The sequence below is a fragment of the Haliotis cracherodii genome, unplaced genomic scaffold (assembly GCF_022045235.1).
Source record: "Haliotis cracherodii isolate W230 unplaced genomic scaffold, xgHalCrac1.p SCAF_33, whole genome shotgun sequence".
Classification (NCBI taxonomy): domain Eukaryota; kingdom Metazoa; phylum Mollusca; class Gastropoda; order Lepetellida; family Haliotidae; genus Haliotis; species Haliotis cracherodii.
In genome coordinates this window covers 1397997-1411891 of record NW_027266290.1, presented here as the reverse complement: position 1 = coordinate 1411891, position 13895 = coordinate 1397997, and the positions used below count along the sequence as shown (strand labels likewise).

The following is a 13895-nucleotide window of genomic DNA, read 5'->3' as shown; positions in this document are numbered from 1 at the left end:
TCACAGCTTTGAGTCCTAATGACAAACAATTCTCAGTTTGTTTCAATAGGTGTGATCAAGGGTGACACGACAATGACATCAGCATGGCTTGTATTCTCTACTGCCTTGTGGGCGGTCGGGTAGCCTAGTGGTTAAAGTGTTCGCTCGTCACGCCGAAGACCCGGGTTCGATTCCTGACATGGGTACAATGTTCGAAGCCCATTTCTGGTGTCCCCCAGTGTGATATTGCTGGAATATTGCTAAAAGCAGCATAAAACCATACTCACTCACTCTCTACTGCCTTGTAGGAATAGAAGCAAACGCTAATGTTAATGATTTTCCACTACCGGTTGGAGAGCAACTTTCAATGATGCCTTTGGATTTGGACAAATGATTTCATCTGTAATGAAACACTTTAGCTCATCCATGTTCCTATTCATTTTTACATCAGAAATGTCAACTTTTAGAATCCTTCCCTCAACTCAGCAGAATGAATAACAATGAAACAAGTGTAAAGAAAAGGCAAAGATTGTGTATGTCACACCAGGTCTCCAATTAATCACACCTTGTTAGGCCATAGTGAGAGGGCAGGGCAGGATAGGGAGGTCTTGGTTCACTTATGAACTCTAGAGACTTGATGATAATTACAAGCTCTGTCCTCACTTGGGAATTCAGCAGATTTGTACAGACACTGAAATTGCAGCAATCTAGACTTGCCCACTGTTAGACATGGCTGTTTTTTTATATATTTGTTTCAGGGTCTTTATGACAGACTGTAATATAGAGTTGCAGACTTGATCTATTACTAACCCTACTAACGATTTCAACATTTTTTTAAAAATCCCGTCAGTCGTGGGGGTGGGGTGGGGGGGGGAGTTATGATAAAGTAGGTCAAAACAAGCATGCATGACCAAAATGGGAAACTAAACTCTGTAATGTCACAAAGTTCATGTTGAGGAGGTGGGAGGGGGAAACATCCAATTTCCTCAAAATGTAAAGTTGGGAGTAAAAAGGGTTAGAAACCACCAATGTCTAGGCTGGATTGACCACAGCAAATTGTGGTACCCGACTCACTCACTCACTGTAAATAATCAAGTCTGGACCAGACGATCCAGTGATTGGTATCATGTGCATCTATCCACGTAATTGGGATCGATGATGCACATTAAACAACTCCGCGAGCTTCTTTTGACAAGCATAGTCGCCTTTTACGGCAAGTATGCGTTACTGAAGATCTACCCCAGATCTTCACGGGGCTGAGAGATGTAAATCCACAGACACAGAATATCTACATAAGATCATTTTATTCTACATTATGTACAACATTCAGTTATTTTCTGGACAAGTTTCATCTGGCCATGGCTTGTCAGGAAGGCAAATCGGTGTATTGTGGGTAACGAGGATGGTGCTGTTTTTTCATTCTCTTCAAGACTAGTCGAGTAGCGCTTCAGACAGGCACTTGCACAACTGAAATGAAATGAGGCCTTATTGAACGACACCAAACGAGACTTAAATAAGATGAGACTATAAACAGGGTGCAGGATTCTGGTATTCTACTGAAATAAGACCTTAATCTAAACATCAAGAAGTGGATCAACTTGGTTACTAGTGGTTGGTTGGTTTGTTGTTTAACGCCGCACTTAGCAATATTCCAGCTATATGATGGAGGTCTGTAAATAATCGAGTCTGGACCAGACAATCCAGTGATTAATATCATGAGCATCGATCCATGCAATTGGGATCGATGACATGCATCAACGAAGTCAGCAAACCTGACCACCCGATCCCGTTAGTCGCCTTTTACAACAAGCATAGTCGCCTTTTACGGCAAGCATGGGTTGCTGAAGACCTATTCTACCCCGGAATCTTCACGGGTAGGTTACTAGTGGAGTAATGATACAGTGATACAAGGCCCACGATACAATACATAGATTTATGACCCCTGTATCGCATGCATGGTATACGATACATTTCATTACAAGTTTTGATGCTGTGAAAACGTGAATGATAACAGAAACTGTTCAACCAGCTTATGCAGGTTCTCCAGTATTACGGGGCGGTCGGGTAGCCTAGTGGTTAAAGCGTTCGCTCGTCACGCCGAAGACCCGGGTTCGATTCCCGACATGGGTACAATGTGTGAAGCCCATTTCTGGTGTCCCCCGCCGTGATATTGCTGGAATATTGCTAAAAGCGGCGTAAAACCATACTCACTCACTCACTCACTCACTCTCCAGTATTACCGATTGGACATAAATAGCATAATATTCACAGTGCCCGCTACCAATAGGTTTTGCCAAACAATATCCCATCTTTGATCTCTGAAATTTAATAGTTAATGATTCAGGGTTGTGATTCACCTGCAAAAAGAAGGAATATCAGCTTGTGAAATAAAAATAATGTATCAGGGTACAGATCGCATATCACCCATAGTATCGCGGCCTAACCATATCATTACACCTTTACTTGATCATATGTGCTGCTGAGTTATCTTTCTTTGCTCATATGATCTGTACATGGTTCAAAGTCCCAATTTTTCTATGGTTTATGATCTTTGTTTAGATTTTGGGGTTTTGGTTTGTTGTTTAACGCCGCACTCAGCAATATTCCAGCTATATGAAGGTGGTCTGTAAATAATCGAATCTGGACCAGACAATCCAGTGACTAACTTCATGAGCATCGATCCACGCAATTGGAATCGATGACATGCATCAACCAAGTCAGCGAGCCTGACCACCCGATCCCGTTAGTCGCCTCTTACGACAAGCATAGTCACCTTTTACGACAAGGATTGGTCGCGATCACCCCGAATCTTCACAGGTCCCTTTGTTAAGAAAGTCATGCATTATATATATACATATATCTTTTTCTTTCATATGTCAAAGACGTGTATAAATAAAACATTACAAAAATCACATACCTCGATAAAATGGTCTTCCAGCTTTCTGGAAGGGTTTTCATTTTTTCTGTAAGTATAGAGAGTGGAAATTATTCAATGACATCTTTATTCCTCTGCTAGATTAGATATGGTGATTGCAGGCATCTTCCACAGGCTGTTTGATTTGCTCTGGTAGAAAAATGGGTAGAGCTCATCATTGCTCATGGCCCTGTCAGACTGTCAACAGTGGGGAATTATACGGTACTGCTGAGTGCAAGCAAATTGAGAAAATGTTAATCATAATTTTGTCGCGCATGACCATCAATCCCAGACATTTATTCCTGATTCAGAAGATAAGAAATCTGAAATAGGCTTAAAAAAAGAAAAGAATTGGTTCTCAGGCAGTTGTTTTTAAAAAATATAGTGTGGGCGGGCAGTGTCTTTTTTTTATATTTTGGTTGTTCAAACTTGTATGTAACCAATAAACAGTCGTATAATCAATAAACAATTGTGTACAAACAACCTTGGAAAAGGCCTCCCTACATAAATGTATCCCTTGATGAGTAAAGTACTGGAATACAGTATTTGACTAAGGTTGGACTTGGAATATTTCAGGATTTTTTGTTTTTGTTTTTTACAATGGAAATATAAATGAAATGTGCGGCAAACTTTATGATGATGCGGGTGGTGCCTGAGAACCAAGACTGTTATTTTTTTTAACTGTTCGTTAACTGTAACTGTTTTTGTTGCTATTCACCCCACCTTTACATTTTCTTCAACAACCAACACTGTATACACATGATACAGAATGGGTATGAAATACATACCAAATGAAAGAGATTCATCATCCTCATCATCGCTGTCGTCATCACTCCATCCATCTTTCTCCTGGTATTCTTTGAACGTTGGCTCGGTCATTGACAACACCTACAACAATGAAGCAACCTCCATCATCTCAGGCGTCAGCCAGCATTCTGGCTCATCTTGCATATTCAAAATGCTGTCTGCAACTGCTGATGCATACAATCGATGTCATTTTCCTTGAGGCAAGGGAGTTAACTGACTGTAAAGGTCCAGTTTCCATCCTTGTCAAACTAGGCTGGAATTATGAAGTTATATTTTGGCTGGACTAACGAGTCTATGCATAGTCCAATCAAAATCACGTAACAAAGTTGACATCCGGTTTGTAAAATGCTGTGCAGATTTCGGTCGATAACAGGATTTGCAAAGGATGTCTGCCGCCAACTCCGCATCAACAGACATTTTCCAAAAAAAAATCAAGTTTTTTTAATCAAGGTGCTCACATGATTTGATGCACTTTGCAAAGTAATACCCGTTTTATTAAAATATAGATCTTGATTATCGATCAGATTGTCCTGACTGAGCACCGCCATTTTGTTTAAAGCAAATGCAAGTGATATCAGAAGTGGAATCTGATTGGTCAACAGTAGTGACATGGAAGGGACATAACTTGTAATGGTCAGTGGTGGCGCTATGATGGAGCCCAGAAATTCTAGCCTTGTTAGGCAAGGGTGGAAACTGGACTTTTACAGTCAGTTCGCTCCCTTGCCACGGGAAGATGATGGATGTTCGCAGTAGCCAGGTCTTGATTTTGTTTGTTTTTTCACCCATGTCTAGCTGATACATTTTGTTAATCTTGTCAAAAAAGAAATTAATTTACATCAAAATCTGAGCAGTAATCACCATTATTAACATTAATCATTATCAATATACAATACCTCTACCCACACTCAGATAACAGTGTCAGTATGTGAGTTTGTTGTTTCTGACGAGGGGCACTCATAACAGTGCCGTAGCCAACCCCCCCCTAGATTTTTTTTTATAGAAAACAGTTTTATTTGAATCAAGTTGGGGACAAGTGATACTTGTACAAAGATTGCCCCCACCCCCCTGTCGAAAAAAGTTAACTACAGACTTGCATAAGTAGATATTCATTAAAACAACAGGTTTTACAAATACAGATAAATGTGGTGTACTGTTTTGTTTGTTTGTTTGTAGTTTAATGCGGCACTCGGCAATATTCCAGCCATATGACGGCGGTCTGTAAATAATCGAGTCTGGACCAGACAATCCAGTGATTGACATCATGAGCATCGATCCGTGCAATTGGGATCGTGCATCAACCAAGTCGGCGAGCCCTACCACCCAATCCTGTTAGTCGCCTCTTATGACAAGCATAGTCACCTTTTACGGCGAGCATGGTTGCTGAAGACCTATTCTACCCCCGAATCTTTGCGGGTCTGTGGTGTACTGACCTTTAGTGTGCTGTAGAGTTCTTCCTCGGTCAGGATGCCGTCAACACCCACAACAAACACATCATCCGATGCCAGATCCTGCAGACAAAACACAGACACACATGCAGCCATAACCATCATAAGCAAGTTTGGTTTTATAAGTTAAATATGAAATTATTATTGAATTCTTAAACATTTACATTAATGTTCGCAATTCCATCTTTGATAATCAGTAGCCAGTACGGGGATTTACAAGCTGAATATTCTTGTACACTCTGTCTATGTTTATTGCTTTGCTTTGTTTGTTGTTTAACGCCGCACTAAGCAATATTCCAGCTATATGACGGTGATCTGTAAATAATCAAGTCTGGACCAGGCAATCTAGTGATTGACATCATGAGCATCGATCCATGCAATTGGAATACGATGACATGCATAAACCAAGTCAGCGAGCCTGACCGCCAAATCCCGTTAGTCGCCTCTAACGACAACCACGTCAGTATTTTAACCGAAGCTACCGGTAGTCGGGCTGCACTGTCTCACCATGGCCTGTAGGAAGGCCCACTTGTCCTGCAGCAGCTGTGGGGTGTTGTAGTCGAGTTGTTTTGCCGCGTCCAGCACCAGTCTCAGAGGGATGTCGACCTGTACGGAGAGGAGGAGACCGTGTAAAAGTAACTGGAAGGTAGTTTATCACATCATCAGCTCAATGGTGAGGCGGGATGAGGCTTAATGTCATGTACACGTTCATGCATGTGTGTGTATGCGGCTGTGGCCAGACTAATACCGGTTTTATAGTGAGTGAGTTTGATTTTACGCCGCTTTTAGCAATATTCCAGCAATATCACAGCGAGGAACACCAGAAATGGACTTCACACATTGTACCCATGTTGAGCATTGAACCCAGGTTTTCGGCGTGACGAGCGTACGCTTAAACCACTAGGCTACCCGACCACCCCCGATTTCATAGACCTAGCTCACTGAGATACCATGCTGCAGATAAAATGGATCCCCTACTCAGACACAGTATACGGACTCCTAGCCAGCCAGTCCTTGCTCTATTCCCTTCATACCGAATGCAAGGCAGGGTAAAAACAAGCAACATCTCTTAATGTTGTCCAAATCACATGGCTTTACCTCGACTGCAAATGGATGCAATGCTGTAGAGTATACTCTCCATCTTATGTAAAAGGCAAGGCAGCCTGTTCGAAGATATTAAACACTGGGAATCAAATGAGCTGATGTACCTATGGCATTTCAAACCTGCATCCTTATAATATATAGTAAGCTGGGATTACACCCATGACCAGCTGATCCATACACGTAATAGTTTACATACCGTATTCAACGTAATAAGCACCCGGGGCACTCTCAAAATTAGAAATAGGAGGCTCTTATTAGAATATAAATTGGTGAGAGAAAAAGCAGAGTTGAAAGATTGTAAATTTTGTAGTTTATGCTGACAGTCTGAAATCATACAAAAGAAAAGTATGTGCGTATCATACACGACAGATTTATTTTCCAGAATTTAATTGCCCATAATTAAGGGTACATATAACACATGAACAAATAAGTCTTGTGTACATTGATCAATCGGAAGGGGTGCTAATTGGGATTGTTCACTAGCCAATACATTAGCAAATATCACCGTGGGTGCTTATTAGAACGGGACACTTATTACGTCGAATACGGTACTCATAATTATTCATCCTAAAGATCAAAATCAAAAGTCAACTGTAAGGCTTGAACAGGGTGGCAAGAAGATGTCAGTCAAGAGATAAAATGAAATGGTGTTTAATATCCGTTCAAGATTATTGCACTTATAACACAATGTGCATGTATGTGTGACTGCATGTACTAGTCCAGAATTAGCTGGGTGTTTTTAGTGCTCGCCCCCTGAGATACCATGCCGCAGTTCACGGATACCCCACTCGGACACTCCATACTGACTCCAAACTAAAAAATCCTTGTTTGATCCCCTTTATGCCATGCACCAGGCAGGGTACCAACAAGCACCATCTTTTAACAACTTTGGTACGATGGGCCGAGTATCGAACCACCGACCTTCCACGCATGGTTGGTTTTGTTTGTTGTTTTACGCCGCACTCAGCAATATTCCAGCTATATGACAGCGGTCTGTAAATAATCGAGTCTGGAGCAGACAATCCAATGATTGATATCATGAGCAAGACTTTGAAACTAGAGAGGATGTTATTATCAGTTACAGAGAAGTGTATGGTACTGACGGTGTCGTAGTGGTTGTTGGGATGGGGCTCAGCGAAGCCGTACATATGGAGAAGGTGCCAGTTGGCCACCTGACCATATGTGTTGAAGATCTCCTCACCCTGAAAAACATTTACAAACAAATGTCAGTGTGTGCCACAAACTGATTGGTTGAAAAAACGATTAAATGAAAACTAAGGCAATAAATCTTCTAGGTATATATTCTCTCCACAATTTGAAATGTTTTTTTTTGTGAATACCTTATTTGTTATTCATACAGTTTGGTTAATTTTAAAAACAATAACAGAAAATTTCTGTTCCAGCCTTTTTCTCTCCATTCTGCTTACCAGGACATCAATAATACCTCAAAGATGTTCCGCATCAGTTTAAACCAAATTCATTCCTACCAAACTATAAGTTTACCTTTTTGATATCACTTATAGCAACCATCTTTAAGCAGTCCTTCTCAAACTCCAGATTTGCATTATTCTTGGCCACATGATTCAAGATGTCCGCCAGGGGCACCATCATGGGAGGGGAGGTAACTGTGTCAGCTTCATCTTCCTCTTCACCATCCATTTTGACAGGCTCTGTGAAACTGTAGGCCATTACAAATGCCACAATCTTCTTGTAGAACTCAATATCATCATATAATGGCCTGCAAAGAGACAGTCATGAAGGTGAGGTGAGGTGAAATGGGGTTAACGTCACGTCCAAGATTAATGCACTTATATAGCGACATACGTGTGTGTGTGTGAGTGTGACTGCTTGTATTAGTCCGGACTGATGCCAATTTATAGTGCTAGCTCACTGAGATACAATGCTGCAGTTTAACATGACACAGTATTCTGACTCCGAGCCAACCAGTCCTTGTTTTAGCCCCTTAATGCCGACCACCAGACAGGGTAACAACAAATACCATCAATCTTTGAACGTCTTTTGGTAAGACGTGGCCCGGGATCGCACCCCAGACCTTCCGCTCTCCGAGCAGACGCTCTACTACTAGACCACGGAGGCGGTCCAGAAAGTCATCATAGTTACGTGACTGTAAAATGTAATATACTCAGATATCTACTTTTATCATATAATGGGTAGGTTTCTCGGAAGGATAAAGCCAACAGATAAAAACGATATCCGTTGGGGTCATATGTGGATAGAGATGCAAATATCAAAGGTCAAGTAGGGACTACTTTCACTGTTTATAAACAAACATGGCGTTGCCCTTGTCATTCGGCGATCGAGTCAGAATTAACCATCGGGAATCTGGATAAACTACAGGGATAATTGCTATCATTATCAAAAGAACAGTCTAATATACTGAAAATCTGTGTCTAACGTAGCTAAGGCATTTTATAAGTTTTGGTAACTTTGGAGATATAAATTTCGAAACAATTTGGCGAGGGCACGAGGCCTAGCCAAGCAGGATCAGTAGCCATATCTGTGCTTGTAGACCTCTGCGCCTTGAAACCTCCTCCACAAATTAAAATAGTTGGATTTGGCGGAAATATGTTTGAATTGTTACCTTGTTTCGTTTTGTCGCTGTGTGTACATCTGACTACACTTCTTATCGTTATGATAGGACAGACCGACTGTCAACAACGTCTGACCGTGGCCGTGACGTCTAATAGACTAGGGTTAGAGTAGCTTCCCTTGGACAAAGGGCAGTTACTCTAACGGACAGACCGATGGATTGCCGCGAAAGGCGCGCATTCCAGGAAAACTCGCAATGTTTCGGTAATGCTTGTGAGAGAGGGAAAGCGATTTTGAAGCACAGAATTAAAGAATGACATAGACTCGCTAAATACAATGTTTATTCCTAATGCAGGATATTTACCATCCCCAAACACACTCGCGTGATAACCTCTATATATTGAATATATCAATCCCTCCTTAAAACCATCCTCCTTATCTCCATCCTATATATTTTTAATGAAATCGTTCAAGGAATTATTAGATTATTATTAGATTTTAATTCTTTACACTTCATTTATTCTATATCTGTTACAGTTATACATAATATTTCACTGGGAAAACGGGACACAAAACCTAAGAAGTATCTTTTTGACCTACCCGAACACATCCTTGTGCTTCTGGATGAAAGGTTGTACAAGCTTCTTGAAGTCGTGTGTTATGTTGACAAGGTCACGATCAACAGCCTCAATCACGCCGGTTCCTTTCAGCAGCTCCTCGCGCTCGGATCTTCAAAAATGATTGATAACATATAAACATATGATAAACATAAATATATAACAGCCTCTGTGTACACAATGTATGCTTGAAGCGTTGCATTATTATTATTAGCTTACATCAATAGTTTAGTTTGCACTGAATCTTTTATTGTGCACTCTGCCTGTGGGGCAACAGACGGTTGACAGTCACTTTATCATCGCATCCTACCGGGTACCCATCTACTGCTGGGTGGTCATTGTTATTTTGACCCTTGCTACTTGCAACAGTTTTTGTTGTCTGGCCAAAGAGTAGGAGTGAGTGAGTTGGGTTTAATGCCGCTTTTAAAAGTATTCCAGTTATATCACGGCGTGTCAGCTTAATGTGGGAGGAAAGCCCGAAGTGATGCAGGTCTCAGACGTTTACCATTTCGGTGAAACCCATAAGCACGGGTATGGTGCTGACAAACCTAGAAACATAATCAGGGGCGAACTGGGATTCGAACCCACAATGATAGGTTTTTGGCGAAGCCAAGGGACGCAACTCTGCACAGCGAATCGTGGCGCCTTAGACGACTGGGCCACTCGTGCCCCTCAAAGAGTAGGAACGTAGCTTTGCATGTACATGATAGTACATGGTAGCATTTATGTTTATCACAAGTAAAATCCTAGATATTTTTTATATTTGTAAACTTATCCTGCATTACTCCTTAATGATTGATAACACTTAAAAACTTATCACAGTGTTGCCCTATATTGCATTAGGTCCCTGACATACTCGGGTAAACCTGGTAACCAGCTCATCTTCAAAACCAAGGTTTTGAAGCTGTTCTCGTCCAAACCTAGGTTTCGACATGGGTCACTTCTAAACCTGCTTTGAGGTTTTATATTTCAATTGTAATACCAAGGTTTTATAAATGACGTTTTTTAAACTGGCTTCTTGACATGAACACAATATTGATTTTTGATAAGTTGAAAGTCACATTTTAGGGGGCATAAAAATGCTATGACATGAATCAAACCTGCAACCTCACATCGTATTAAGTTTCTAACCCACTGTTTTCCCACTGAGCCACCGGGGCAGGTGATGAGAAGTTATTCAATTTTACATGTCATGACTCCAGCTAGTCCATGCTGCACATGGGCTATCTCTCCCATCCCTTTGATCGGATTCCTTTTTATACCGTGACATGCTATTTTGGTTCACTATAAGGTATATTGATGTTTTGTTGATTTTGTGTGATATTTCTTGCATTTAGACGGTTCATAAGTTGGATAAAACACGCCTCACGTCCGCAGTTTTGGTTTAAGATATTTTAAACTTATACCAGGTGTATTATCTAGATCTGCATAGAGGCTGACATTCGGCCCCAAATCTGCAGCAAGTGACATTAAATAATCGCAATTCCTCAGAAAATAAAAAAACCTCAAATTTCAAACGATAGCACAATTATTAGTATTAGTATTCTTAGATAAATCCCCGTCTACACATGTATCCCTGTATACATGCTTTTAGGCCATGATGTTGTCAGAAGTGAGAAAGATACACACTTTGGCTCAAAATATGCCAACTTTAGAGAACTATAGCATTGGTGTATTCTATATGGATCATTATTGTAAATGGTGTATCGTATTCGACGTAATAAGCGCCCTGCTCTAATAAGTGCCAAGGCAATATAGGCTAATATATTGGCTAGTGAACAATCCCAATTGGCATCCTTTCCGATTGATCAATGTACACAAGACTTATTTGGCCGTGTATAATACGCACTTGTGTGTAATATGCTCCCTTAATTATGGGCAATTAAATTCTGGAAAAATATATCTGTCGTATATAAACACTTCAGGCTGTTAGCATAAATCACAAAATTTATCTTTCAACTCTGTTTTTTTCACCAAAATAATATTCGGATAAGAGCCCCCTCTTTCTAATTTTGAGAGCGCACTGAGCGCTTATTACATCAAATACGGTACTTGTCACCCGTCATAAGGAAAAAGGAAAATATCATCCCACTCTGACATGAGCATGATAAGTGTGATATGAAAGATTTGGTTTGGTTTGCTTGTTGTTTTACGCCGCACTCAGCAATATTACAGCTATATAATGGTGGTCTGTAAATAATCGAGTCTGGACCAGACAATCCAGTGATTGATATCATGAACATCGATCCATGCAATTGAGATCGATGACATGCATCAACCAAGTCAGCGAGCCTGACCACCCGATCCCATTAGTCGCCTTTTACGACAAACACAGTCGCCTTTCACGGCAAGCATGGGTTGCTGAAGATCTATTTTACCCCGGATCTTCACAGCATGAGCATGATAAGTGTGATATGAAAGAAGACATACTGAGTCCAGAACATGGGGAGAGTGAGCTCTTTGAAGTCGGGGCAGACATCCAGGTACGTCCTCCATCTTGACTGCGGGTTGTTGTATTCGTACATCAGTGTAATCAGAAGGGGAATCCAGCCACTGGAGCTCTGCAGCTCCGCCGACCCTGAAACACACACGTCATGTCTGTGTAGCGGCCATAAAATTTCCGAGTCCCGTGATGGGATTCGAACCATGGACCTTCTGATCAGAGGTCGGACGCCTTGTCCACATGACCAAAGAGGTTAACCCTGTCAGCAAGCTGACAAGGTAAGGATGTCATCTGTGGTATGACTCCACGCCCTGCTACATCTGCATGAAAATAAGTGATGGGTATTGGCCAGGCATTTGTTTTTAACCTATCATGATTCATGTATTGTGATAATTACCACAATATATTGTACACATTTTTTCATCTGTAATTTTGTATGAATTTGTTTCATTTTATCTATCGCAGTAACCCAACATTAATTTCAGAATTCTTTCATAATTTCATTTCTGCTTGTCACTTATGTAAACTTAGCCAACAATGAAATATTTTTTATAAGACAGTACACAGCATTTTCCAAAAATATTTTCATACGTATTCATTAGCATTTCAAATTGTGGTCGCACACACAGTGCACACCTAATGAAAATAAATCAATAAACAATTCCTGACTTGAAACATCAATGAAGACAGTTTCATTTTCAACTACACAAGGTGTTTCCTTGGGAATAACATTACCAAGTGTGTTATGAACATGTTCCAATTTGCAATAGAGCCCTGGAATAGATAGATTCCTGCTGATCTTTTGGTATGTAGCAACAGTTCCTGTTGGCTACTTGATATTTATATAGTCTGATGAATCTGATCGCCTAAACATAACTTTTATTTTTGGGCCATTTCAGGGATGGAAATTAGCACTAGCCCAGTTGCCTGTTTGTTTGTTTGTTTTAGGCTTAGAAGACTTAGATGTATAAATTGCTGTACGTAATCACTATTCAAGGTAGCAGACATGGTTTCAATTTCAATCCCTGTAATGCTCAGTGTTTGAATAAATTAATTATGTAAATTCCATTCATCATGAAAAAGCTAGTTACTGCTTCCTTTGATGCTGCAAACAGCTTTTTGAATTGTGTCTTGCAATCAATAATATATAATGTGCTAAAAACTATCAAATGTACACATTGCTTCATTACCTTCTTCCAACAATTTGGCAATGCCACATGTGCTTGGTGTCAATAACATTTTTCTTGGGATGACGAACAGTGTCTCTCCCTTCTCAATGTCAGCTACAGCAACCATCCCATTTTGTGCACATGATCCCTCCTTGCCAACTTTCACCTACAACCATATAAAAAAATGATACGACATCAAAAACAACAATTCTACTATAAACGAATAATATATCCAGAAAGTCCCAAACTAAATGATATCATATATAGTCTTAAAATTATGGGAAAATACACACTTGTGTTCATTTCGTACACTGATGATCTAAAACCTTTGTCTGGTTGAACGATTGACATAAAATCAATATATCGACAAATTCACATAATATCTCACAACAACGTAACAAAACAAAATTGGCCATTCCTATTGAAAGTTCAATATCGATTTATCAATTTGACTTTGAAAACGAAGCAACAGTTGATCAAATACTGCCTGAATGAATCGGGGAAATTTGAATATCATTTGTTTACTTTGTCCTAACAATGGAAATGATGCAAACAGCACTGCGCGATAATCTGTGCATATTTTTTCACCTTTTTCGAGACACAAAATCCGTTGTCATCACACCACTTTAGAAATAACTGTAGTTTTCCACTTTGGGCGGACTCTGTGGATGTTTTGGCCGGTACTTCACCTTCGTCCTCACCCACGTGTTTCCTGGTCGCCATGTTTTGATTTATTACATTCGGTACGCACGCAGTTACCTCCCTTGTTATGTCAAAAAAGCGAGCTCCACCCCAACGCGATATGGTCGTATCTAGCTTTCTATAGGCGAGAGATATCGCTGTAAGGAGCCTGTTTTAGGAGGCGGC

The 13895-nt window shown here is 40.4% G+C and overlaps 1 protein-coding gene across 1 annotated transcript; it reads right to left on the bottom strand.

Moving 5' to 3' along the window:
* Positions 1 to 1292: 1292 nt before the first annotated feature.
* On the bottom strand, positions 1293 to 13751 carry LOC139477372 (N-lysine methyltransferase setd6-like). The gene is made up of 11 exons (XM_071259931.1): positions 13617 to 13751; positions 13050 to 13194; positions 11847 to 11994; positions 9400 to 9528; positions 7753 to 7987; positions 7353 to 7451; positions 5653 to 5751; positions 5131 to 5208; positions 3682 to 3781; positions 2897 to 2942; positions 1293 to 1446 (listed from the first exon to the last, which is right to left on the bottom strand). Exons 1-11 carry the CDS (start codon positions 13749 to 13751, stop codon positions 1293 to 1295), a joined length of 1368 nt encoding a protein of 455 aa, XP_071116032.1.
* Between the last annotated feature and the right edge of the window lie 144 nt (positions 13752 to 13895).

Coding starts and splice junctions, on each gene's coding strand:
- LOC139477372 (XM_071259931.1), bottom strand. CDS start 13,751: ATGGCGACCAGGAAACACGTGGGTGAGGACGAAGGTGAAGTACCGGCC. Junction 7,452..7,752: donor CTATAAGTGATATCAAAAAG/GTAAACTTATAG, acceptor AATGTTTTTCAG/GGTGAGGAGATCTTCAACAC. Junction 5,209..5,652: donor GGGCCTTCCTACAGGCCATG/GTGAGACAGTGC, acceptor TTTTGTCTGCAG/GATCTGGCATCGGATGATGT.